We start from the raw sequence: 27,371 nt of genomic DNA on the forward strand, positions 1-27,371 counted from the left end.
GGCAGGGCAGGGAGGACTGCAACTGCGGGTGGGATGGGGCCTCGCTGCCGGCTTCGCTGAGACTCGCTTGCGTGGTCTCCCGCGGTGGGCCCGCAGTGGCCGCCGCGGCATGAAGGGCGCTCTGGGGAGCCCCGTAGCCGCGGCCGCCGTAGGCGCTGCGATGCAGGAGAGTTTCGGCTGCGTCGTGGCCAACCGCTTCCACCAGCTGCTGGACGACGAGTCGGACCCGTTCGACATCCTGCGCGAGGCCGAGCGCCGGCGCCAGCAGCAGCTGCAGCGCAAGAGGCGCGATGAGGCGGCGGTTGGGGTCGGCAATCGCGGCGGCAGAAGTCCGGCCGGGGCCTCGGGCCACAGATCCGGCGCGGGCAGTGGCCGGAGGGAGTCCCAGAAGGAACGCAAGGGACTCCCGGCCCCCGGCGCGCAGCAGCCGGACAGCCCTGCGGGCGTCCCGCAACCACCCGGTACGCGCGCCCCACCTGGCACCTGGGCGCCCCTGGGTGGGCGTGGTGGACGGGAGGGGAAGGAAAATGGGTTCACGGAGGTCACCCCGCCTGGGCCGCCCCACGACCCCCGCTCTGAGAAAGGGGTCACAGGAACGTGTTATAGAAAGGGGAAGGGGGCTCTGGGAAGAGTTCGGTTGAGTTGAGGGTCCTTGTGGCGGAATAAGGTAGGAAAAGAGGACGAGGATGGGGCGGGGGTTGTCACGTCCCTTCTGGCCTTTCCCAGTCCCTTCTGGGGGAGTGGGTGTGCAGGCTTGGAGTAGGGGTATCAAAACTGAGCCCTTACAAGTTGGGCAGAGTTGAGGGATATTGCTGGGTGGTGTGTGAGGCAAAAACTGGGTTCGCTACTTCGGGATGCTCCAATCCAGAGCTAGCAGGGACCGTCTCCATTCTCCAGCCCAACCTGTGCAAGATTCAAGTCGGGAGCAAAAAGAGGCGTGATGGAAGAAGAGCCCCTCTTAGGGAGACTGGGGGAGGTAGGGCGCACCCGGTCCTTGGGAGTGGTGGCAGAGCCCCGGATGTGAAGAATCGCCGGGGTGAGAGGTTCGGGCCTCTGTGATGGAGGGAAGGCCTGGGTGACCGCGGAGTCGGGTTCTGACGTAGGCCGCGTGCGGAATGCGGCAGGGTGAACGCGGGGTCCCCGGCGCCTTCCAAGCCCTGTGCCTTCACCCGATCCCCGTATCGTAGCTTCCAGTAGAATGTCGGCATCATTTTTCAATAAGGCGTCTAGTGTTGGTGGGATGTGTAACTTGTCATTGACTCAGGCTGCTTTCTTTAACCTTTTCAAGAAGGATAGTCAAAGTTCTCCCACTCCTTGTTTAGTCAGAACGCCTAGCGTAAAACTTGGTGTACTATTTTATCCGCATATAGGGATGGAGAGTGCTTAAGAGTTCGTTTCTCACAAGAACTGAATCAGTGGTAGAGTCAGGAAGACTCCACCTGTGTTTCCTGTTTTTCTAAAGGCTGTAGTCCTAAGGTTTGCCTGAGAAGAGTGTTAAGATTAAGCTGTGCAGTTCCACCACTGCAGCCATTGTTTGGCAGTGTATTCGACTGGACTTTATGTGCTAGTTCTTTGCTTGATAAAAATTGTGCATCCCACAAATTGGCAGTTACAAAGTAGTCAGGGCGATGTAAAGTACAACATAGGGAATATAGTCAATAATGTTGTAATAACTATGTATGGTGCCAGGTGGGTACTAGACTTATGGGGGGAATTAATTATATAAATGTCTAACCACTATGCTGTACACTTGAAACTAATATAATATTGAATGTCAACTGTAATTGGAAAAAAATTATTAAAAAGAATTGTGCCTCCCAACCCTGAGAGAACAAATGATTTAAATATTGGGGCTTTCACTCCTGCAACTAGGTAATGTTTACCTTTATCTGTGAAAACTAGTCCAGCAATATCACTTGAGAATCAGAAAATCAAGTCACTATAATACAGATGTTGAAAATTATTTAAAATGCTATCTTAAGACCTCTTGGTAGACCAGTAAGTTTATGCGCCTATGTAAACGTGAGTGTGACTTGTGATATGATGTACATTTTGTATTTCCATTTTTTCCTCTTAAATCTATTTAGATACATATAGTAGTAATAAAAGAAATGAGGAAGGCTAAGCTTTTCCTCTCCCTTTATTTTTTTAACAAATGTAAATATGTATTTTATCCTTTAGAATAGTGTGAAACTGCATTTAGTGTTGTTAATATCACTTTTTAAACTTTTTAAAATTAAAAATGTCATCCATTTTTGTTACCAAGATTTGAAACAACTTAGAAATGATACAAAGTGAAAATCCCCTATTTTCCTACTGTTAACATCTTGCATTTACATACATAAATGCACAGAGCTGTTTTTTTCTGAATTTAAACAATATAAATTAGGTTGCAATCTGCTTCTTAGCATTTTAATCTAGTAAATTTGTAACTTTTTCTGTCAATTGCTCATGGTACAGGTGACCTGGCTTTTGAGATCTATACTGAAGATCTTTAATTATCTTGTAGTTAAAAGGGAAATTTTGTCATTCTAGTTCTTTTTCAAGTATGTGTTATTTCAGAAGCAAGCAGCTCAGTAATTTCCATTTATGTGGTTACTATAGTAAACTGTAATGAGTGTTTGGAAGCTACTCTCTCGAGGTTTTTGTAGCCCTGATTGATATGGACTGTACTTTTCTGACACTCAAAATTTTTAATCTATTTAGAATATTGTGAGTGAATGCTTGGTGTAAAGACTCAAAGTCAAAACATATTTAACATATAATGGAAACGTTTATTAATCTCAAAAGGATGTGGAAATTATAAGATTTTCCCATGGAAAAGGAGAGTTTTAATGTTCTTCACTATTTAACAACATACAGTTGACCGTTGAATAACATGGGTTTGAACTTCGTAGGTTCACTTTTATGTGGAGTTTTCAATTCACCCGAGTTGTTTGAGTGTCAACTGAACATAGATTCTAACTCAATAAATTCATTTTTGATATCTTAAGAGGCTGTTTCATCTTTACTTTTCCTAGGAAACCTCATTGTAAATTTTACTGTTTTCTGTCCCTTTATAGGGGTGTATTGAACAGACTGAGTGTGCCAGCCTTTTATTGGAAAGAGCTAGAGAAATTCAGTGTTTGCATTATCCACTTGGAACTGCTGATCCAGCACAGAAAAACAAACTCGTTTCAGTTGCAATCCTGATTTCTTAATACTAAATTGGGGGGAAACAATTGTACTCCTATTATCTTTGTTTTTTTGGATTTTGCAGGGAGAATAAAATGTTTGCAGGGTATTAATAATTATTTTAATAAGCAAACAGTCATATTGAATTTATACACAGAAACTTTGGAAGAAGTTTTAATATAAATTATACAGTAGGTGGCATTTTAAGTTTTGAATGGTGAATTCCAAATTTAATTGATACAATTTAAAAATAACTTTGAGAAAGGAGAAGGCGGGATAAGTTCCTAAGTAATTCTGTAGTTGAGTGGCGCTATTAAGATTTTTTTTAATTATATGTTATAAATGTATTAAGATAAGTATTGAAAAATATTGTTACTGTTGACATATTTGTTCATGACTATTAGTCATAGTCTATTATAGTTTTCAATTTGTTAGATAATTAACTTTCATAATAACATTTTCTGCTTTACATTTCAAATACCTCTTCCAATCTGATCTTCGTTAGAATGTACGTGCCTTCAGACCTAGCGCTTCATACTCCTGGGCAACTGGGCATGACTGTCAGTCTCTGTTTTGTTTCGCAGTGAAAGCATAATGCTGTATTTATAATAACATTTTTCCTGTATTCTGAGTATGTCACAAGCTCAGATTGTGGCTTCAGTACAGGATGTAAATCGGATTTAAGCGTTTCTAGGTTATGGGCCATTAACTTAAGGTTGAACTTAGATCTGTTGCACAATTTTTTACAATTGAAAAAAGTACTTTATGTTAACTAACAAGTAATAAATAGCACAGTTTTGTTAGTGGTGTCACAGACATGACTTTTGCTTTAAAATGAGATCAGTAAGTTATCGAAACTATGTTAATATTTACATATGCCCAATTTATAAAGTTTAGATAGAAAATATTAAGTGGGAAAGTGGAAAAATATGTATAAACATATTCCTTAAGTCATGTTTATTTGTCTAAGTAGGAACAGAAACCAGCAATTAAAAAGGTACCCATTAATTCAAATATATTTAATGTTTTTTATAGCCACACAACCAACATGAAGGGTAATATATACCAAGAAAAATTGAAGCTAGTGTAATAAAAATTGTACATAGTGTTTGAGATGGAGACCTTTTAAATATGTGCAAAGTAAAGATAAACATTTTTGGAAGATGATTTAAGAAGTGACAAAGTTTTTCACAACGTATTTGCCAAGTATTAGATGCCTTCAGACATAGACTCTGCTTAAAATTTTTAAACTGTCAAAATTGGAGTGGGGGGGCAACCAGATGGGTCAGTTGGTTAGAGCGTGAGCCAGTTCGATTCCCACATGGACCAGCGAGCTGCGCCCTCCACAACTAGATTGAAGGACACGACTTGGAGCTGATGGCCCTGGAGAAACACACTGTTCCCCAATATTCCCCAATTAAAATAAATTTTAAAAAAGCTTAAAAAAATAAAAAATTGAAGTGGGGAGTAAAGTAAAGTGAGAGGAGAGAGGAAAAGACTGGAGTGGCCCAGGCCCTGCCCCAGCTGAGTGCTGGCTCCATGGATGAGAGATGCCCCTTCATTTGCTGACTGGCCCTTGTATGATTTGGCAATACCAGTTTGGCCTCATATTTGAGAAGTATGATCATAAATGCATAAAGCCTGTCAAAGAGCAGGAAAATCTGTTTCCAAATGAAAAAATAATAGAGGTATAAGCTGTATTTAAAAACAAAAATCTTGGTAGACAATTATAAACCATAGTTGGGGTTCTAAAAGTACAATCTAAAGTATAGAGTATCCTAAAATTTTCTGTGTGTAGTTTAGTGTCCATGTTTTGATAAAGCTGCTTTTATGAAATGTAGTTGATATAGCAATTATATATATCCATAGCTGTCCCAGAGTCACTATGAGATACCTGTAATAGGTTAGTTGATATGGTTTGTTTACCGTAATCATGCTTTCAGGGGCATAAGGAAAAGCATGTGATTCAATAGTAACTTTAAAGTTTTGTTAAAAAGTAGTTGATGCTTAGCAGTAGTAGTTACCAGCAACTTTTTTTTTTTTTTATCTTATTGGGGAATATTGAAGAACAGTGTGTTTCTCCCGGGCCCATCAGCTCCAACTCGTTGTCCTTTAATCTAGTTTTGGAGGGCGCAGCTCAGCTCCACGTCCAGTCCCCGTTTTCAATCTTAGTTGCAGGAGGCACAGCCCACCATCCCCTGCAGGAATTGAACTGGCAACCTTCTTGAGAGCTCAAGCTGTAACCAACTGAGCCATCCAGCCACCCCTACCAGCAACTTTTTTCTTCTCTGAACTTTTCCAAATGATTTGAATTTTCCTATGACGTTGATTTCTAGAAAAGTGAATTTTAAAAGTGTCTATAAATAATGTGCTGTCGCAGATCTTGTGTTCCAGCTCTCCCCTTTGATTTTTCATGGGCAGGTCAGAAGCGAACTCCTAGAAGGGAGCAGCAAGGATGGAATGACAGCCGGGGGACAGAGGTGATGCTGGATAGAGCAGAGCGGAGATCCTACAGGGAATATCAACTCTGTGAGACCGAGAGGCAGGCAGACTTTACACCTGAGAAGTTTACAGATGAAAAGTATGTACTACAGACAGACCTCATAAGAACGAATGGGTATCCAGAAGAACCAGGGAGCAGCTGTGTGCAGAGCACCAAAACGTTAGCTGAAAAAGGCACGGGGCAGAATTGTTCCCTTTATGTGACTCTGGAAGTTCCTGCCTCTGAGTAGTGGAAAAACGCTGCAGAGGAGCAAGGGGAGATTTGAAGTTTAACCATTTTTCTTATTGTACAAAACTTTCCAAATTTAACTTAAGCATTTAGTATTAGAACTGGAATGGACCTTAGAGTTTCTTTATCTAACCTCCTCATTTTATAAATGAGAAAACCAAATCCAAAAGAAAAAGGGATGGCCCTCTACAAATTAATGTAAGACCTACCCAGGACCTGCTTTTTCTCACTGACTCCCACACTTAGCAGCTGTATGACCTTGGGCAAGTTACCTCTGTGCCTCAGTTTCATCATCTGCGGGCAGTAGTTATATATTATAGATTTGTTTGTGAGAACTAAATGACTGTAGGTGAAGTGCTCAGAACAATGCCAGGGATAGTATGCATTCAGTACTAGTTAACTATTCATTATTAAAGCTACCATCTTTACCTAGAGAACATTATGTTAAGTGAAATAAGTCAGAAAGAGAAAGACAAATACCATATGATCTCACTTATATGCGGAATCTAAAGAAAAGAATAAGTGAATGAACTAATCAGAAACAGTTTTGGAAACATGGAGGAAAAACAGAGGGTTGCTAGAGGGGCGGGGGTGTGGGGATAAGGGGAAGGTGAGAGGTTTTGGGAACGTACAGAGGGATAGTGGATGGGGGGAGGGGGGTTCACACAGTGTGAGGGATATAAATGATAAACGTCTAAGTTTTGCTTCGTCTTGTGCACCTGAAACTAATTAAAAAAAAAAAAAAAAAAAGCTACCATCTTTCTAATATATTGTAGCCATAATGTCCTAGAATTTTTTATCTCAAAAAAACCCTTAGATCTTAGTCTAACTCACCATTTGTTATTACACCCATCTTTTCTTAGACGAGTTGACAGATTTGATCGAGACAGACCACTGAGAGGACGTGGAGGCCCAAGAGGAGGCCTGCGGAGCAGAGGCAGAGGTGGTCCTGGGAACAGAGCTTTTGACAGTTTTGACCAGAGAGGGAAACGGGAGTATGAGAGATATGGTGGGAATGATAAAATGTAAGTTTCTTTGTAAATGCTATTTTCACTGTAAGGTCTTAGTCATACATAGTATGAACCTGTTACGTGTCAATATTTAGTTGACTTTATATTAGTATGCTGTTATTTCTGAGGGAGCTGATCCTGGGACAGCTTTTATGATCAACTTTACTGAGTTGGAGAGTTTAAGGGAATATTTTTTCTTTCTCCAGAACAGTCAGAACTGAAGACAACAACATGGGTGGATATGGAGTTCGCACGTGGGGAGCAGGTAAAGAAACCAGGTACGGTGTGAATGTGTGCCTTCTGTGAACCTACAATTGAGTAGACATTGCCGCATCTTTGCCTTTTGTGAAATTGCGTGCTCTGCGTTATGCTTGCAGTGTCTTTATACTTGTATGCCCTAAGTAGAGATTGATTTAGGCTTTTGTTTAGTGAGATAACTTTTTAAAATGGGTTTGCTATGTTGCAATGAGATTTGAAAACTGCTTTTAAAATCTTTCATTTGTATCATATTTTAGACAAACAAATTTGTGCATTTGCTGATAGCCCAAGTACATGACACTACATTTGCATATGCTTCAAATTCCTGGATATTCTATGCTTTATTTTTTTTGTGACCATCCAAAGTTCTTGTATACATTGCATCTTGATTTCCTAAAATCATTTGCAGATTGAACCTCAGTGACAAGTTTCACCTGAGGTTCAAATTTGACATTTCTCCGAGCTGTCACGGTGTCTCAGATCTGTGCCAGTTTTGCCCATTAGAGGAGGTGATTGGTTCTGCATTTCCTGTCGTTTCACGGCTACAGGGCCAGTGCCTTCCTGTTACCGGCGAAGGAACAAGCACGAAATACTTCAGGGCAGTGCAGGGTGAGGAATAGGTCGCCCCAGGACATGTTGCAGGGCAGGCTTTCCACAAGTGTGAACACTTCAGGGGAATCCAGACTTCTACTGCACATCTGTGTTGTCCTTGAAAGGAAGAGAAACTTGGTGAATGTTCTCAGTCTGAGGTTCCATAGGATCTCAATTATAAATCTTTTCATTTTGTTTTATTTTGCCATGATAATATATTTTAAAAGGGTAACATAGACACCTTCTGAATCATATGATTTACTACTTTATCTAATACTACCACTACTTTTCAGTTTGCATTTGGACTTAAAATCACTTTGGCTCCAAGTGATGACTTACCCAAGGGGTCAGTGTTGGCCTTCTGACATGAAGAGGTGACGGCATGTGTTCCTGGTGGACTTGCCCTGTCTGGTGTGAAGATGACAGGTGCCCCATGGCACTCATTTTGGATTAGTTTGAGAGTTATAAAGTCAGAGCTCTTAGGTGGTGGTAATCTGTAATTGAGAGATTTTTGTTTCAAAGAGAAAGACTTTAATTGCTCATTTAATAAATTGAGATTTTGATTTGCCATCATGAAAACCATGTTGTAGAGTTAGATGCTCCATTATTTGTGTGTATGTGCTACTTTTTATTAATGAGAAAAGAACAGAGATGAGCCTATCACAGTAAGTGATGTGCCCATGGCTGGCGAGGCCAGATGCAGCCCAGTACAATGCAGGTGTGAGGGTTTGCTATAGTTTGGTAGTCCTGTTTGAAGATACTGGCAGTATAACTAGATCTGTGGACATAACCAGACTGCTTTCAAAATGGTGTGACTGAGCCATTTCCAGTATTACTGGTTTTCAGAACAGTTTGACCCCGAGAGCCTGTACTGAAAACAGAATTTTCTCCGTCGGCAGTAATTTTAAAAGTATAGTGTCACATGTTATTTTCTTTTTATCGATCGGAATAGACACCTACGAATGCAGTTTTCAATAATGCTGCCTTCCAACTTCTATTGTGAAGAGCAAGACAGTTTTATGTAGTAATCAAGCAACATTTGGTTAAAATCTGTTCCCTGTCAAGATTGGTTAAGTGTGAACTCCAATTGAAACAAAGCCTTGACATGTTTCACATTATTTTGTGGAACAGACTTGAGCAAAGAGGCATTTTCTGTGTTAGAATAACTGAAGTCAAAATGTAGACTTGGGAGCTACAGCTCTCTTCTAATTAACCCAACATTAGTGATTTACTTTAAACAGAATAACAAAATCTGCCAAAATGAATTGTAGCCCATTTTGAAACTTCATTGTTTTGTAGTTTTGGTCACTTGGTTCTATGAGAACTGTAAGTACATTAGTTTTATGTTTATTCATAAAATAATTTAGGTCAATACAGGGGGGAGATCTGTGATTTTTCTTTTCTTTAAAATCAATTGATCAAGTTTTAAAAATCCTGACTTTTTTATAATACATAATCTCTTTGTTTTGTATTCTTCTTTTTTCCTTCTCCTAGCTTTGTAGCCCTTTTATGAATTTTAATTGTTGAAAGCTATGAACTATCAGTACACTTACACTTTTTATCCCCTTGGTTTATTACGTGGCTAGAGGAATACAGAGAAAGTTGGAATAATTCAGTGTTGCAGCTGCTGCTGGATACCAAAACTTCCTGGGACCCTGCCAGGTCAGGCTGATGTGTAGAGGTGGGCGGCCTACGCTGGGTAGAGCAGCAGCGATGCCCTTCCAAACACGAGTGCGTTTGATTTAGGACTTTTTCGGTTTTTTTGTTTATTTGTTAGTTTTTTAAGATTTTATTGGGGAAGGGGTACAGGACTTCATTGGGGAACAGTGTGTACTTCCAGGACTTTTTCCAAGTGAAGTTGTTGTCCTTTCAATCTTAGTTGTGGAGGGTGCCGTTCAGCTTCAAGTTGTTGTCCTTTCAGTCTTAGTTGTGGAGGAAGCAGCTCAGCTCCAGGTCCAGTTGCTGTTGCTAGTTACAGGGGACGCAGCCCACCATCCCTTGCAGGAGTCGAGGAATTGAACTGGCAACCTTGTGGTTGAGAGCCCACTGGCCCATGTGGGAATCGAACCGGCAGCCTTCGGAGTTAGGAGCATAGAGCGCTAACCGCCTGAGCCACCGGGCCGGCCCTAGGACTTTTTCCAAAAGTAAAAATTATTCAAATTTTGTGTTGAAAAACTGAATTTTTTTTTTTAAAGTTGATTACAACAGCTTTGAGTTGAGAATAAAAAAATATGAATGTAAAAAGTGCATTCTGTTACTGCAGTTTAGTTTATGTTTACTTTTTTAAAAATAGCTTGTTTTATGAAGCTGGGCTCTGTATGTAGTGTAAAATATTTCTAATGGAAATGTAATACCCATTATGTTGACATTATATACTCATTTATAGTGACTAATTTTAGCTTTTTGCTGAAGATGACATTTCTTTCGCTGGGACTTTTAAAAAAGATTTTTTTTAAAAAAATATGGCTAACATACAACATAGTGTCAGTTTCAGGTGTACACCATAATTGTTCAACATTTATTTACGTAAAGAAGTGATCACCGTGATAAGTCCAGCAACCATCTGACACCATACCATGCTATCACAGTATCATTGACTGTATTCTTTATGTTGTACATCACATCCCCAAGACTTACTTGTTTTACACCTTGAAATTTGGACCTCTTACTCCCCTTCACATTTCCCCCCCTTTTAAAATTTTTCAATTGCTGTCGACAGTCAATATTATTTTATATTAATTTCAGGTGTACATAGTGGTTAGACATTTATATAATTTAAGAAATGATCCCCCTGACTAGTTAAGTACTCACTTGGCACTATACATGGTTATTACCATATTATTAACTATATTCCGTGTGTTTTACTTTACATTCCCATGACTATTTTGAACTACCAATTTGTACTTCTTAATCCCTTCACCTTTTTCACCCTGCTCCCCAACCCCCTCCCATCTAACACCCCAATATACAATAAATATAGTACCCATCTTACCCCATACATAGTTATCACATTATTGACTATATTCCTTATGCTATACCCTATATCCCCATGACTACTTTGTAACAACCAACTTGTACTTCTTAATCCCTTCCCCTTTTTTCACCCACACCCCCAACCCACCTCCCATCTGGCAGTTATCAAAGTGTTTTCTGTATCTATGGGTTTCTTTCTGTTTTGTTTGTTTATTTTGTTCTTTAGAGTCCATATATAAGCAAAATTACATTGCATCTGTCTTTCTCTGTCTAACACTCCACTCAGCATAATACCATCCAGGTCCATACATGCTGCCATAGATGGCAAAAACCCATTCCCTTCCATGGCTGAGCAATATTCCATTGTATTTATGTACCACCTCCTCTTTATCCATTCTTCCATCAAGGGACATCCAGGCTGCCTCCACATCTTGGCCATTGTAAACCATGCTGCAATGAAGCTATGGATGCACAGGTCCCCTCAAAGTAGCGTTTTGGGTTTTTTCAGATAAATACCAGAAGTCCTTACTTCTGTCTCTCTTATATAGCCTTTGTTTTAAAGTCTATTTTGTGTCATATAACTATTGCTGCCCCAGCTTTGTTTGTTTTTTTCATTTCCACTTTGATGAAATATCTTCTTCCATCCCCTTACTTTCCCTCTGTATGTGTCTTTCAATCTGAAGTGAGTCTCTTGTAAGCAGCATATTGTAGGGTTTTTGTTTTCTTATTCATTCACCCCTCTATGTCTTTTGAGTGGAGCATTTAATCCATTTACATTGAAAGTAATTGTTGATAGATACGTAGCTATTGCCATTTTATTATACATAATTTTGATTTTTGTTTTTCCATCTTAAAGGAGTCTCTCTAACATTCCTTGTAATACTGGTTTGGTGGTGATAAACTCCTTTAGCCTTTTCTTATCTTGGATCCTCTTTATCTGTCCCTCAATTTTAAATGATGGCCTTGCTAGGTAGAGTACCATTGGCTGTAGGTCCTTGGTTGTAGTTCCTTGCTTTTCATCACATTGAATATTTCGTGCAACTCCCTTCGGGGCTGCAAAGTTTTTGTTGAGAAATCAACTGACAATCTTATGGGGGCTCCCTTATAAGTTACTAGTTGCCTTTCTCTTGCTGCTTTTAGGATTCTCTTTTTGTCTTTAACTTTTGCCCTTTTAATTATGATGTGTCTTGATGTGGGCCTGTTTGAATTCATCTTGTTTGGGACTCTGTGCTTCCTGGGCTTGTATGTCTATTTCCTTCACAGGCTAGGAAAGTTTTCAGTCATTATTTCTTCAAATAGGTTCTCAATCCCTTGCTTTCTCTCTTTTCCTTCTGGTACCCTATGATGTCAGTGTTGTTATGATGTATGTTGTCCCGAAGGTCTCTTAAACTATCTTCATTTTTTAAAATTCTTTTTTCCTTTTGCTGTTCTGATTGGGTATTTTCTGCTACTTTATCTTCCAAATCATTGATTTTATCCTCTGCTTCATCTAGTCTGCTGGTGATTCCTTTTAGTTCATTCTTCATGTCAGTTATTGTATTCTTCACTTCCGACTGGTTCTTTTTTTGTGATTTCTATGTCCTTTTTTATGCTTGCTATCTCTTTGTTGGAGTTCCTAATAAGTTCCTTGAGTATCCTTATAACCATTGTTTTGAACTCTGTATCTGGTATGTTGCTTGCCTCATTTTGTTTAGTTCTTTTTCTGGAGTTTTCTCCTATTGTTTTATTTGGGACAAATGTTTTTGTTTCGTCATCTTTGACTGCCTCTCTGTTTGTTTCTGTGTATTAGGTAGATCTTCTGTGTCTCCCAGTCTTGGCCAGGTGACCTTGTGTGGTAGGTGCCCTGTGGGGCCCTTGCACAGTCTCCCTGGTCACCTGCTCTGGTGCTCCAGGAGTGTCCCTTGTGTGGGTTGTGTGTGCCCTCCTGTTAAAGTTGAACCTTGATTGCTATTGGCACATCAGTGGGTAGGATTGACTCTCAGGCTGATTGGCTGTGGGGTTTGGCCCGTCCACAACTTATGGGCTGCTGTGCAGAGACTTACTCTCCAAAGTGGGATTTATCCCAGTAAGCTCTGGTGTCTGTTGAGACTGCCCTTTGTGTGTGCTGCTTGTGGGGCTAATTGGGCTGAAGCCAACCTCCAAGTATGTTGATTCTGGGACCTCTTGGGAGGGGCTCCAGTGCAGGCCCAGGTTACCCATTACCTGTGACTTCCCAGTGACTACCTGGTAGGAGCTACAAAGTGATCTGCCGTTGTTCGCTGCCTTTGCTAAACCTAGCGGTGCATGGGAGAGGCCACACTGTGAACTGAGGACATCTGCCACCAGTACCGGGCCTGGGCTAGCCCTGAAGTTTCAGCTGCTGGTAAAACCTTGTACTGTTCATAAGTTGGGTGAGGCGGGGTCTCAGGGAGTCATCAGGGTGGAGCAAGCTGAGCTCACCAGACAAGTTCAGATTCAGATTTGGCCATGGGCGTGGGGCAAGGACGGGGGCCCAACAGAGGAAAGATGACACAGGTTTGATGGCTGTATGGGAGGACCCCACACAGGGAAAATGGCAACTGTCCCTTCAGTCCTTGCCTCAAACTCAGTCTCTCCACTGTGTCTCACACCCCCCACACACACTCACTGTCCCTCTGCCAGACCTCAGGGTGAGTGCCTGCAAGTGAGTCTGTGCGGGCCCTTTAGAAGATGCCTGGGTTTCCCACAGCCTTCAATCCCACCTGGACAGTTGGAATCACCACCATTTTTCACAGCCAGATGTTATGGGGGCTCCTGTTTCTGGCACCAGTACTCTGGGCTGGGGAGACTGGTGTAGGACTAGGGTTCCTCACTCCTCAGAGTGGAACCTCTGCAACTGAGATGTCGCTCCCAATTCTCAACCACTACACTGAGGTTGGGGACCAGCCTGTTCTGTGTCTCTGCCCCTCCTACCAGTCTCCATGTGCCTTCTTCTTTATAGCCTTAGTTATAAAACTTCTGTTCAGCCAAACTTCAGGTAGTTCTCCAGATTGATTGTTCTATAATTTAGTTGTAATTTTAATGTGTTCACGGGATGAGGCAAGCACAGCATTTATCTACTCCATCATCTTGGAGCTGGCCTCCTGGGGGTTTTTTTAAGTAAGTTCAGATAGGATTAACATTAACATAAAAAGGAATAATTAAGATCATATATATTAAGATTCAAATTGTTCATTGTGTTGTAATTTTCTAATCTGTAGATTGTGCATTTAGGTCTTATTTTTCTGGTATAGTTTGTTTGTAATTCTACACACTTATTTTTGTGGAATGTTTTTACTTATTTTCTGAAAGTTAGATATGGCATATTATCTATTATAAGTCATTTAACATTTGTAGGTTGGTAATTTTTATGGCCCCTGTTAATATTGGGAATTTCTTAAGGTAATAAGAGTTTTGAATAATTCTGGTCCTTTACAATCTAGTTTTTATTTTAGGGCATTCATAGAACCTTTTATTTCTCAAAGTACTTTTCACATTTGTGGAAGTAATTTATATGGGTTAGCAATTAAGAGCATTTTATCTTTTTCATTTTGATGTGGGTTACCTGTATGTGTACATAATTCCTTGAAGGATATTTACTTAAGAAAAAGGACATTGAAATATGTTTTATTGTATCTTGAATATCTAAGAGCACTGATGTGAACAAGTATGTGTGACTAGAGTGGTTCTTACTGTTTTTCAGTGACGTGGAGCCAACTGTGCCGATGGAGGAGATTTCGGTGGTGGAGGAGGCCCCAGGCCCCCTGGAGGAGGGGTCTCCAGCCAAGTAAGTGTTTCATTCATTTTCTCCATTGGGTTGGTCTTTTTCTTGCCGATTTTTAAGAGCTCTTCACAGAGCAGGAAACTCGGCCTTTTGTAATATCACAGAGGGTTGATCTACTTAATGTATTAACAAATAATCAAATTAATGAATAATTAATTCAAATAATCTAATGATTATTAATGCTAATTAATGGGTTAAATTGAAGTCATCTGTCCTCTGCCCACAACTTCTTTTCTATCAGCCCACAACCTCTTTTCCAACCTGTACTGTGACTATTTTCTCTTGTCAGGACCCCCTTCTCAAGTCCCTTTATTCTCTCCCAGTCTATCCTCCCTCTTTTTTTCATGGAGCTAAGGTCCCTGGTCCATCTCTAGCACTCTTGCCAAGTCTTTAAACTCCCTTACCACTTGGATTTTTTTGTTGTGTCTTGCTAGTAGAGTTGGCCTCCTGGATGGTGACTAGCTATCTGCCTTCTCTCTGCCTGCACACACAGGCTGAGCACTCAGTCACACAGCAAGGCCGATGGGAACCCCTGTAAATACCTAACCACCAGCATTCTGAAATGGTCCCTCAACACTGCCTGGCAGTCCCCATTTCTTGGGTTCACTCTTTCTCTCCCCCACTACAATGACTGATTTAATCCTTCTTGTCTCCTCAGAGTCCTAACTGCCCCCCACCCCATATTTGCCCACACCTCCTCTTTCATTTTCTAGATACAACTTTGCTCCCTGTGTCACAGAGAAATTAGTACTACAGATGGGAACTTCACCACCTTCCCACTCCCAAAGGTGCAAACCTGCCTACACCTGTATGTCTCCTAGCCTCCTTCCCTTGTGGTAAAATGGAGGTACCACCTCTCTTCCCACCATGCAGGCTTTGGATCTTGTTTCCTGCTGACTTCACAGAAACCTCAGACTGTACTTAGCTTCTCTCTTTTTAGGTATACTCACCTCCTTCCTTCTAACTCTGGTCTTCCAAACAAGATGTTAAACATGCTCAATTTCTCCTATTTTATTTTTTTTATTTTTTATTTTTTTAAATTTATTTTTAAAATTTATTGGGGTGACAATTGTTAGTAAAATTACATAGATTTCAGGTGTACAATTCTGTATTACATCATCTATAAATCCTATTGTGTGCTCACCACCCAGAGAAGTTCTCCTTTTTTAAACCTTCTCCTCTTGCCCCACATTGTTAAATATTATAGCCACGTTTTTCAGAGTCGTGTACTGTTTCTTCATTTCTTTCCCTCTCATTTAATCCTCACTTTATTCCAGGTCCGGCTCTGTCCTCATTGCCCTTCTGAAACAGTCACCACATGTCTCCATGCCTAATGGATTTTTGGTCTGTGTCATTCTTGACCTCTCAGAGCATCTGACTTTATTGATATATTCTTAAGCGTACCCTACCGTTGGCTACTTCAATTCCTACACTCTTCTGGCTTTCTTTCTGCCTCTCAGCTACTTCTTTGCAGACTCATCCTTGTCTTTCTGGTCTTTTAAAATATTGAGTTCTTCATGGCTCTGCCTTAGGCTTTCTTCTCTTTTTCTAGCATCTCTTTATAGGATATTATGCACCATGCAGCTTGAATTGTCCTTTATACACTGACTCCAGCCTTTGGCTCCAAAGTTCAACATGGACTCCAGGCCCATGTGCCTACCTGCCTGGTGGACACCTGCCCTTGAACATCCCAAATGCTCTCCGCACACAGCATGTCCAGGACTGAGATCCACGCACCTGCCATCCTCATGAGGTGTTTCCAGCTTGTGGAGCAGCCTTGCCACCCATCCTACTGCATGACCCAGAAACCTAGGAGCCATCCCTGAGACGTCCTTCTTCCTGATCCCCTCCCTACCTCCCCGAAATCCAATCTGTCACCCTGCCCTGGTGATTTGGACCTTCTAATATCCACCACCTCACCTCACCACCATAGTCTGTTGAGAAAGTGAGTTAACTACGTAGATACTTTCAGGAAAAATTATATCCTTTTTGAGCCAATAAAGCATTTGTACCAATTCAGATAACATAAGGCAGAATAATAGAGCATAAATTATAGCATTATTGTAACCTATAGAATTGATCGAGGTACGCTAGCATTGATAATATTAGACCAAATAATTCTTTCAATTTATCAGTCACTCTAAAAGACAAAATTATGCTTAATGATTGGTGGCCATCTCATTGTCTGCAATAAGCCGACAGAGCCGGCCAGCACATACTCTCCCTTTTCTGCTGACGGTGAGTATCTGGTTCGGATAAGACTGTGCTGAGAAATTCTTATTTCTGCACTGCCTTGTCAAATGTGAAAATTATTAGTAAAATTTCCAGTTATTCTAGCACACTGAACACCATTGTTGAAAATCAGTTGCCTATTTCTGTATTCTCTATTTTGTTCTATTGGTCTGCCTATATTACACTAATATCACACTATCTTGATTACCCCTAAGTCACTTTTAACCTATGTGTTTTCTCTTTTCTTTCCTTTGCAATGTATTTGTTGAAGAAACCAGGTCATGTGTCCAAAGAGTTTCCCAGAGTCAGAATTTTACTGATTGCATCCCTGTGGGCAGTGTTGTGTTGGTAAATACCTAACACCTGGTTCTCTGGGATGAAAAAGCAAACATTATTTCATCTGCTGATTTCTGTGGTATAAATATTCCCACCATGGCTGATTTAAAACCACCAACATGACGTCACTGAACACAGAGTTGGGAAGAGATGTGCAATAGTACATCATTATGTAGTATTTCCACTAAACACATACAATAGGTATAAACAAGAGCACAGATGAAGGTAAAATGTAGGGAAACAATTAGGGAACAGTGAGTTGTGTGTATTATCTTTTTAAAAATATAGTTAATTATAAGTTTATATAATTTTTAACAATGACTGTGTTTAATAGCTGGCACACAAAAATTCCTGACAATTTTAGCAGTTGACTTCATGACTTGGTGCAAGCCAGTTCCAGCACAGCATTGCTTGTAGAAAGTAGCTGAACATGTTTCTCTGTCCCCTGTATTTTATATATTTGCAGAAAATTAATAGTGAGAAACAGAGGTTTAGTCAAATTCAGTTTTAACCTCTTGGCAAAATTGTTTCATTGGTTATGGAAGGTCGCTGACTATCATTGTCTTTATCCATTAATACTTTAGGCTTGCAAATGGCTGATAGTCTAATTTTGTCATTCTTTCTTCATTTATTAGCTGGAATGATAGGTAAAGAGAAACTTACCCAGAACTAGTTGATTACACTGAGGTATAAGTTTGTTAAGGAAATGCAGGATAAATTAAAAGGTTACAAGTACCTTTTTTTAATCCATTTTCAGAATAACGAGTTGGTTCCCTAGCATCCTTCTAAGGTGCCAAAGACTTACTGAAGTGTCATTATGAACTTAGAGATTTAAACATATTTGATGTGTTTCAATCCACTGAGTTTTTATTCTTATGGGTGCTTACCCTGACCCATTTTTTGACTGGAGGAAGCCTCTTCAAGTTGGTTCTTGATCCTTTTGACACACATTTAGTGGTCTTTGATAGTTTCCTTGCTTTCTGGTAAGACCTATTCCAGACTCATCATCTATACTTCCTACCCCATACTTCATGCCTCGTGCCTCATCCTGAGCCATTTTTTAAGGAACCATAGTCTTTAATAGAATGTAGCATTTAGAGACCATAGTCAGGGCACTAGGGGTGCTCACTGCTGTTAGTTTCTTGACAGTTTCTAGGACATATAACTGGACAGAGCTTGGAAATAGACACACACACACATAATTTTAAGATAAAATGTTATGAGTTCATTCAGTGTTCCCATTTGAATTTAGAACTGCAAGATTTTAGCTATGTTTTCTTACATTTGTTGCTTCCATGCTGAAAGTCACAGTTGTCGGTAATATCCATCCTACTGTTACTCATTTGTGACACACACAGCACTCACACGTAGCATTACCAACACTACCTTCAATAATTTGGTCACTAAAAATTTATGTATAGAGTATTGAGCACATCCATGTTTCAAAGGCATGCTAGGTTTTACTGTTGGTTATATATCACCAACTTGATAAACATTAATTTGATTAATTTTGCTTTCAAATTTTAGAGATTGAGTTTTAATTTAAATCTGTTTAACTTACATAAAATATTTACGTTTCCGAAGTGCAATCTGATAAAACATGATACTTTCCAACTAGCTTCTATCCCTGTTCTCTCCCTGGTTTATTACAATTATAAAAAACTATATATATATTTGTAAATGTTTCTCTATTTCTTAGGTGAATAGTAACATACATTCCACCTTGCTTTTTCATCAGTATGTCCAGGAAGTAAGTGTTTCATAGCAATGCTTAGATAGTCCTCATTCCTTTTTAAAACTGTTTAATATCTGTAATTTTTACACCAAATTCCTCTCTAGATGAGTTTGGGCTGTTTCCAGTGTTTGCTATTACAAGTTTTAATGTCTTTTCAGATTTTTGCCAGTATTAGTTTGGGATATGTTTTAATATTAGTATTTTCCAACATTTCATTATGAAAAATTTCAAAAATAGCAAAGTTTAAAGAATTTTACAATAAACACTTATGGCCTATCAGCTAAACTGATATAAAATTTATTTATTGTGAAATATACAAAAATAAGTGTACAGTCATTGTTCAAAGATGCATATATTTGTGAGACCCAAACTCCTGTCCAGACGTAGAATGTTATCATTATCCTAGAAAGTTCCCTCATGATTATCTAGAGGCAACCACTACTTTGATGTTTGTTCTGCCATCAGATTGGTATTTTATTTTTTTAAATTTTAATTTAATTTAATTTTTCTTTCGGTTTGGTATTTTAAAGTCACTTTACAAATGTGTCTATTTTGGATCCTCTATGACTATGTTTTTCTCCTGATGCTGCTTATATTTTTTGTATCATTAACCGGTAATCTAGAGCCTTAAATTACACTAGCTCTTCAGTGAAGCTATTCTAGATTTGATTCCCTTCCTGCTCACCACCTAATGATTTCTTTCTTTTAAACCTTATTGAGATATAATTCCTGTACTATGCAATTCAGCCGTTTAAACTATACAATTCAATGGTTTTTGGTATATTATTGATTTTTTTTTAAATTGTGGTAAAGTATATATAACATAAAAATTGCCATTTTAACCATTTTCAAATGTACAATGTAGTGGCATTAACTGCATTCACATTGTGTGTAACCATCATCACCATCCGTCTCCAGAACTTTTCATCGTTGCAAACAGAAACTCTGTACCCATGAAATAATAATTTCCCATTCCCTTCCCCAGTCACTTCCTATCCTCCCTCCAGTCCCTGGCTACCATTAATCTGCTTTCTGTCTCTATGAATTTGCCCTTTCTGGATAGTTCATATAAATGGAATCCTATGTAAGCTTTTTGTTCCTGACTTATTTTACTTAACATAACGTTTTTAAGGTTATTCATATTGTAACTTCTGTCAGTACTTTATTTCTTCCCATAGTCAAATAATATTCTATAATAGATATACCATATTTTATTTACCATTTATCAGCTGATGGACTTTTAGGCTGTTTCTACTTTTTGGCTATTATAAATAATGCTGCTACAAACATTATCATTGAATGCTTATGTGATTCTTGTTTAAGTTTTCACATGGACATATGTTTTCATTTCTCTTGGGTATATGCTTAGGAGTCACATTGCTAGGTCAGATTGTGTTTACATTTCTGAGGAGCTGTCAGACTGTTTTCCAGAATGGACACACCATTTCATATTCCCACAGCAATGTATGAGGTTTCAATTTTTTCACATTCTCGCCAACACTTTTTATATGTCCCTTTGATTTAAACCATCCCACTGAGTATAGAGTGGTGTAAGTTGTGGTTTTGATTTGCGTTTCCCTGATGGCTAATGATGTTGAGCATCTTATTGGGTATTTATAGACTTTTTTTTTTTTTTTGAAAAATGTTCAGTACCTTGCCCGTTGTGTAGTTGGGTCATTTCTTTTTATTGAATTGTAAGAGTCCTTTATGTATTCTAGATATAAGTCCCTTCACAGATACAGGATTTGCAAATATTTTCTACCATTGTGTGGGTTGTCTTTTTACTTTCCTGATGGTATCCTTTGCAGCACAAAAGTTTGCACTTTGGTGATATCCATTTTATTTGCTTTTTGTTGTTGTTGCTTGTGCTTTTGGTCATATATAAGAAACCATTGCCTAATCCAGAGTCACGAAGGTTTATGCCTATGTTTTCTACAGTTTTATACTTCTAACTCTTATATTTATGGTGTGAGGTAGGGATCAAGCTTCATTCTTTTGCACATGGATATCTAGTTTCCCCAGCACCATTTCTTGAAGAGAATATTCTTTCTCCTTTTGTCTTTGGCACACTGATCCAAAAAAGAAAAAATCAATTGATCAGAAATGAGAGGGTTTATTTATGGACTTCGAATTCTATTCCATTGATCTATATGTCTATCTTCTATTTTCTTTTTAAGACTTATGAATTTAAAGAGGATATTTACAAAAGTATATATTTATGGCCCATTGTTTTATAACCTCTGTTCATGGTTTCCTATATTCTATCTCAATAGCTTCTCCCATTTTCTTCTGCAACTATCTCATTTTATGTGTAATGCCATCTGAGAAGGGAGTGCCTGGCGGTAAAGTGTAATGTCAGTGTCACGGTGGTGTTACTGTTTTTTGAAGACTGCTTTGAACACAGATAGGAAGTATCTTCAGTTAGCAGTGATGGCATAAAATAATAATAAAATAAGGAAGCTTATGGCGCAGAGATTTTCATACCTTATTTAGATTTGAGATGCAGTACCATGAAAGTATGTCAAGCTAATAGTTATGACTTTTTCTTTGAGAAAATAGACATTTCAGACCCATCAAAAATTATTCATTGTGATTATACTTTATAGAGTTCCTGAATTGGAAATAGAAGAAGAAACTCAAGTTCAAGAGATGACCCTAGATGAATGGAAAAATCTTCAAGAACAGACCAGACCAAAGCCTGAATTTAACATCCGGAAACCTGAGTCCACTGTCCCTTCCAAAGCAGTGGTGATACACAAGTCTAAATATAGAGATGATGTAAGTGTGATGTTTTGTATCTGGAGGTAATCTTCACTGTTACCTTATTGGAAACAAAATAGGCCTTCCCACTTGCATCTTGAAAATGGAACATTAGTAGTTGGCATTCTATTAATAATTTCTATCTAGAGTAATCAAGATGATGTATGCCTAATTTTACTGTATCTTTATTGTGAAATAATTGAATCTTGACCTGTTGACACTTAATACAAAGCAGTAATAGTGACTGAATTTTCTGTTCACCCCAGAACTGTGCGGAGACTGCAAATACTGTATGTTAATTGCACTTCATTTTTGTCTCAAAAGAGATATACAGAATGTTTTATGAATGATGCCATTTCAAAGGATGAGTACTCTGCATTCCCTGATTAGTCAGCTCTAATTCTTAGTAAGAGCATTTGATTGGGAGGGGTGGAGCATTTTAAACCGGTAGTGCTCTGTGATGCCTTTCTCATGTTAACTGTAGCAGCTTTGCGCCCTTTGCATAACTAGTGCTGAGATTCAGAGGAGGAGTATGGAAGAGACTGGCAGCACAGGCAGGGGCCGCTAGAGCAGCCTGCTGTTCAGTCAGGACGGTTCACAGCGCCTCGTGAGGCCCTTACTCTTAATGGTTCACACCCTTGTTGTTGGACGCCTCAGCTCTGAAAATATCTACCAGCGTATATTGACAAGGATGGGCAGAAGTCATTTAATTACATTCTTTTGAAATTACTGAACTTAAGGGTACACTGAAGCATTCTAATTTTAAAATCTGGAATTTGCATCATTCGGTCACAGCTGTTTATCTTGATTCCAGTCTCTGTCAGTCATGGTGATGAGCAAAATCGTCCTCTCTGCTGGATATTATTCACTGACTTTCTGTTTGAAACTCAGGAATTTTGTACTATGTAGATTTGTCTGTGCTCCCATTTACACTTTGGTTAGTTGTATTCTTTGAACGAATACTCTCATTAGAGTTTCATTTATGATACAGGATTCCCCTCCCACCTCCTTATTTTGGTCAGTCCAAGCTCTTAGAGGCCTTACGAGTCATTTTTGAATTATTCCACTAGAAATGGCTTTTTGTACACAGGGGACGCCAGAGCCTTATTCTCTTGGAAATCTCTGAGAAGTTTTTTGGTTTTTGTATGAGTCCATCAGTTAGCTAGTTTGATTGGTTCTTTTCCTACCCACTTTCTTTGTTCTTTTTCATCCTGGGGAGCTGTAAATAAAGCCTTGCCGAAAACAAATGTGCTGTCAGGATGTGAAATGTGCCGCTGACATGTAAGGCAAAAATAGAAACTGCTCTTCCTTAATCCACACCAGATTCATCTTCCCTGGCTCCAGAGAGAGGTCTCCTGGAATATTTGGAGCAACTGGGTTAGCTGAGTCATCGAGCTTAGTCTCAGCAAAGCACACATCTTTGGTCCTTGTTAATCTTATGGCATTGAAGATTTTAGCCAGGAATGGTTTTAAAGCAACATAAGTCAAATCTTGGGGTCACTAGTTTACTTTGTTCTGGGCACCTTAAGAGACAGAAGCACTAAAATAATACCTCTCGTTCGCTTGGAGCTCTGTTTTTCGCAAAGTTCAGACCTAACAGTAGACTGTGAATAGAGCTGGGCCCTTACAGCACTTTGGCCTCTGACTGTTAGCTCATTCAGCATCCATCACCCACTGCCCCTTCTTACTGGGAAGGTGCTGCCTCTGCCCTGCTTCCCTTGTTTTCTAAACTGGGAGGCAGTGGTTTCTTACTCTGCCTCTTACTATTTTTTTACGGGTATTTTTACCGGAGTGCCAGTGCTCCTGAATTGTTCTTTCCTTCACCTTTGTAGCTTCAAGAGTCCATCTACCTAAGGCCTCTGCTTTATTTTAATCAGAAACTTTGAAGGGGACATGAATGTCAAGTATAAAACCTGTAATGAACATAAAGGGGTTGATGTGCTCCCAGAAGTTTGATTCCATTTCCTGGACAAGTGGTAGGAACTCTTAACCTTACAGCACTTTGGAGATTCTCATCCAAGATCATTGGCATGTTTTCTGTAGGTTTATATTTTACTTAAAAGTGAGGGTTTTGTTTAATCTATTATTAAGAATTGAAACAAATCGAATTTGGAGATGTTTTTAAAATACAGTTATTTTGTTTTGTTTTTATTGGGGACTTTTTATTGGGGAACAGTGTGTACTTCCAGGTCTTTTTTCCAAGTCAAGTTGTTGTCCTTTCAGTCTTAGTTGTGGAGGGCGCAATTCAGCTCCAGATCCAGTTGCCATTTCTAGTTGCAGGGGGCACAGCCCACCATCCCTTGCGGGAGTCGAACCGGCAACCTTGTGGTTGAGAGGACGTGCTCCAACCATCTGAGCCATCTGGGAGCTCAGCGGCAGCTCAGCTCAAGGAGCCACCATGTTCAATCTTAGTTGCAGGGGGCGCTGCCCACCATCCCTAGTGGGAGTCGAGGAATTGAACTGGCAACCTTGTGGTTGAGAGAGAGCCCACTGGCCCATGTGGGAATCGAACCGGCAGCCTTCGGAGTTAGGAGCATGGAGTTCTAACTGCCTGAGCCACCAGGCCGGCCCCTATTTCTATGTATTTTTGAGTCAGAATTGTCTACTGCAAATTATGCACTTTTTAACATACCATATTTTTACAGTCTACCCATGTCAACAGGAGTTTCTCCATCAAGTTCTATTGTAGGAAGGGTATGTTTCCTTATTTATCAAATAGCATTTGTGAACAAATAAAACAAAAAGTAGAAATTAAAAATTTTTACTCTCAGCAAAACACACTCAGATATAAAACATTTATCTCTAGTACTGTTAGTCGTGTCAAGTCTTACATCTTAACCTGCTAACCTGGTAGGTAGTTGGTCTCACTTGAAATAATAGTAAGGTCAAAGATGTTTGGATTAAGACTATGAATGCGAGAATTTGTGGCTGTGAAATGTGCAGAACCCCCTGCGCTGGAACAAGAGCAGCACTGTCATCTTCCTGTGCCTAGCCCTGTAGTCCAGTGCCAAGGACACATCAGGAGGGCCACCTTCTGGCTGTGACACCATCTCAGCTCCCTCACAGCACACGGCTAGGACACTGAGCAGAAGGAGTGTCCATGGAGACGGCTGTGTGTTTGATGCTGTAACTGTGTTTCAGATGGTAAAGGATGACTATGAGGACGATGCCCACGTATTCCGGAAAGCAGCCAATGACATCACATCCCAGCTGGAGATTAATTTTGGTAACCTCCCTCGTCCTGGGCGCGGAGCCAGAGGTGGCACACGGGGAGGCCGGGGAAGGATCAAACGGGCAGAGAACTATGGACCCAGAGCAGAAGTGGTGGTAAGTGTTTGTCGTCTAAATCCTGGGTAGTTTTCTGAAGGATGTGAGAGGGTGCCCTGGGCTGACAGTCTAACTTTGGAGGGTCACCAGGTTCTGTCGTGGATTCCTCCTCTACCTAGTGTGGGTCTACTGTTGACGTGTTTGGAACAGTGATGTCAGCATCATGGACATCAGCTGGATACGGACCCTGGCCTCCAGGATCTCCAGGGAGGGCCACTGTCTGCCCTGAAGGCGCACTCAGAGCCAGAGAACACTCACTCATCTGCATCAGACATGATCCCCAGGCTTGAGATAGAATCAGAGCACCTGAAGGTTGCTTACTCAGCATGGTCTGCTTGTATGCCCTGTCCACATCTGATGCTTTTAGCACAGACAGAATCCTCCACGCTCACTTCTCCTCTCACACCGTTCTTCCCCGCTCCTCAGAAGCTCTGCTGTACCTCTCATTCTGCAGACAAGCTGCTCCTTAGCACACGGACCCTGTCTGCTTCCCTAGAACAGCTCCTCCAACCTTGCCTCCTCACGGGCTTCATTGCTCACATTTCCTTCCAGACCAGGTCAGAGTCCGTGAGCAAGGAATTTTAGTTCTTCTCTTTGAAGCATTATCTCCATTTGTAGTTGTTCTCACTGGTGTGATTATTGATCGTGTCTGCTGTCTGCGGTGGACGACAGCAGTCACGGCTGCTTTTGCTCATTGTCCGTTTCCTCAGGGCCTAGCACAATGTAAGCATGTAGTAGGTGCTTCCTGAGTGTCTTACGAACAAATACATGAATACCTGTTTATCGTGGGAGATGGACACCAGGCTCTGTGGCCAGTGTGGGCCGCAGCGGAGTCCCTGTGCCGATGGAGCCAGAGCCACCCTTCTGTGTGGCTGCTCAATTCCCTCCCTCCCAGGGGCAGCCCCTGGCGGGGGGTGCCTCCAGGATGCTGTACTTAAGCAAGAGCAAAAGCCCACCTGCGCTCTTCCAGCTCAGAACTGCCCTCAACCCCTCCATGGTCACATTGCACTGTTTCAGAATCTTTGTTCTCTTTCCTCATTCACTGATGCTTACCTCAGGGAGAACCCACTCTTCCCGAAAAACCTTCCTGACTGCATGCAATGTGTACTTTGCCACCAAACTGCTGTGGACACCCCTACCTTGAGCCCCATTCCCAGGGCATCTGTTACTGACGTCACCACACTGTAACTTTCTCAGTGTGTCTCCCCCTCACTCTGAGCTCCTCGAGGTTGAGAACTGTCTGTAACCATCCTTATATCTTCATATAGTAAACATTCTGTCACATTTATTGCATGAAGGAAGTCCAGATACAAAAAGGGTCACTCAGAAAGGGTTTGTGGGAGGAGGAGGGGGAGGCACCGCTCCCCGTTGCACCCGAGGCAGCTCCTCACCTACGTGACCCTGCAACTGTTCTCTTCTACTGCGCCTGTCTGTCCCTAGGTGTTTGGGCCACCCTCCCCTAGGTGAGAGCAGGCACCATGTTTCACACCATGCTCTGCCCAAGTAGGATTGGATGAAATGACAGTTGGTTTCAAAACTTCTTTTTCAGACGCAAGATGTTGTTCCAAACCCGGATGACCCTGAAGACTTTCCTGCTCTGGCTTGAGCCCTATTTCCCTGGCAACTTAGAACAGCACTGGCATCCCTATGGAGAGACTTTCCTTGCTGTGGGGAAGAGTCAGACTCTAAGAACAATAGATGTTGCTTTTTCCCCCTGAGTAGTGTGAATCCATTGTCCTTTTTTGGCTGGGGGTGATGGTGGGATAGCATTTCTCCAGATACTCTGAGCAGCAGTTCCAGTCAGGGCAGGGGTTAGTCTGGCACTTTCCCAAGAAGGTGGAGAATGGGGATTATTTTTTTATTTAAGAAATTCCAAATGAAGTTCAGAAATAATGTTTAAAATGTGTACAGAGATTGTAAACTACAATCTGTTGAGTCTGCTTAGTAAGTTGTATAGATATTAATAGGAAGTCTGTCCTTTAGTATTAGAGGAAATAACATGTAACTCAGACCATGAATTTAAAGCAGTCACAGCCTAGTTTTCAGAGACCAAGAAATTAAAATATAATTGTATTCACTATTTACTGTAAATGTTATACTCTTCCTGGGATATTTTTAAATTCTGGTTTTCTTTTAACCAATAATTTTAAAGAACTATTGTGCAGCCACTGGTTACCACTCTGACAGAGAATTAGGGAGTTTTGATTTTCTTGTTTTAATGGTGACTTAAACTACCTCGTGGTTTCTATGTATGTACACACAATACACACACATACATGCTTAGTATTAATGTGATACTTAGTGTTTGAGTGGTTTTTAGGGTGCACATTAAGTATATGATTTTTAAAATATTATTTAACCCATCAAATAAAAAAGGCGAAAAGAGCGTTGCAGCTTAACACCATATCCTTTTCTCCATCAAAAACAAGTGTGGGGGCCGGCCCGGTGGCTCAGGCGGTTGGA

General features: G+C 40.5%; 1 protein-coding gene across 1 annotated transcript; it reads left to right on the plus strand.

Annotated features, from left to right (window-relative positions):
* HABP4 (hyaluronan binding protein 4) lies at window positions 1–27,294 on the plus strand. The gene is made up of 8 exons (XM_019712014.2): window positions 1–461; window positions 5,596–5,755; window positions 6,769–6,930; window positions 7,122–7,193; window positions 14,438–14,521; window positions 21,428–21,599; window positions 24,723–24,908; window positions 26,458–27,294. Exons 1-8 carry the CDS (start codon window positions 110–112, stop codon window positions 26,512–26,514), a joined length of 1,245 nt encoding a protein of 414 aa, XP_019567573.1. The 5' UTR covers window positions 1–109; the 3' UTR covers window positions 26,515–27,294.
* The last annotated feature ends 77 nt before the right edge of the window (window positions 27,295–27,371 follow it).

The sequence above is a fragment of the Rhinolophus sinicus genome, linkage group LG04 (genome assembly GCF_036562045.2).
Source record: "Rhinolophus sinicus isolate RSC01 linkage group LG04, ASM3656204v1, whole genome shotgun sequence".
In the NCBI taxonomy this organism is placed as follows: Eukaryota; Metazoa; Chordata; class Mammalia; order Chiroptera; family Rhinolophidae; genus Rhinolophus; species Rhinolophus sinicus.

What these genes read in the sequence shown, in the direction of transcription:
- HABP4 (XM_019712014.2), top strand. Translation starts at nt 110, where the DNA reads ATGAAGGGCGCTCTGGGGAGCCCCGTAGCCGCGGCCGCCGTAGGCGCT. An exon ending in GGGCGTCCCGCAACCACCCG is followed by an intron (nt 462 to 5,595) that starts GTACGCGCGCCC and finishes TTTCATGGGCAG; the next exon opens with GTCAGAAGCGAACTCCTAGA. An exon ending in AGTCTAAATATAGAGATGAT is followed by an intron (nt 21,600 to 24,722) that starts GTAAGTGTGATG and finishes ACTGTGTTTCAG; the next exon opens with ATGGTAAAGGATGACTATGA.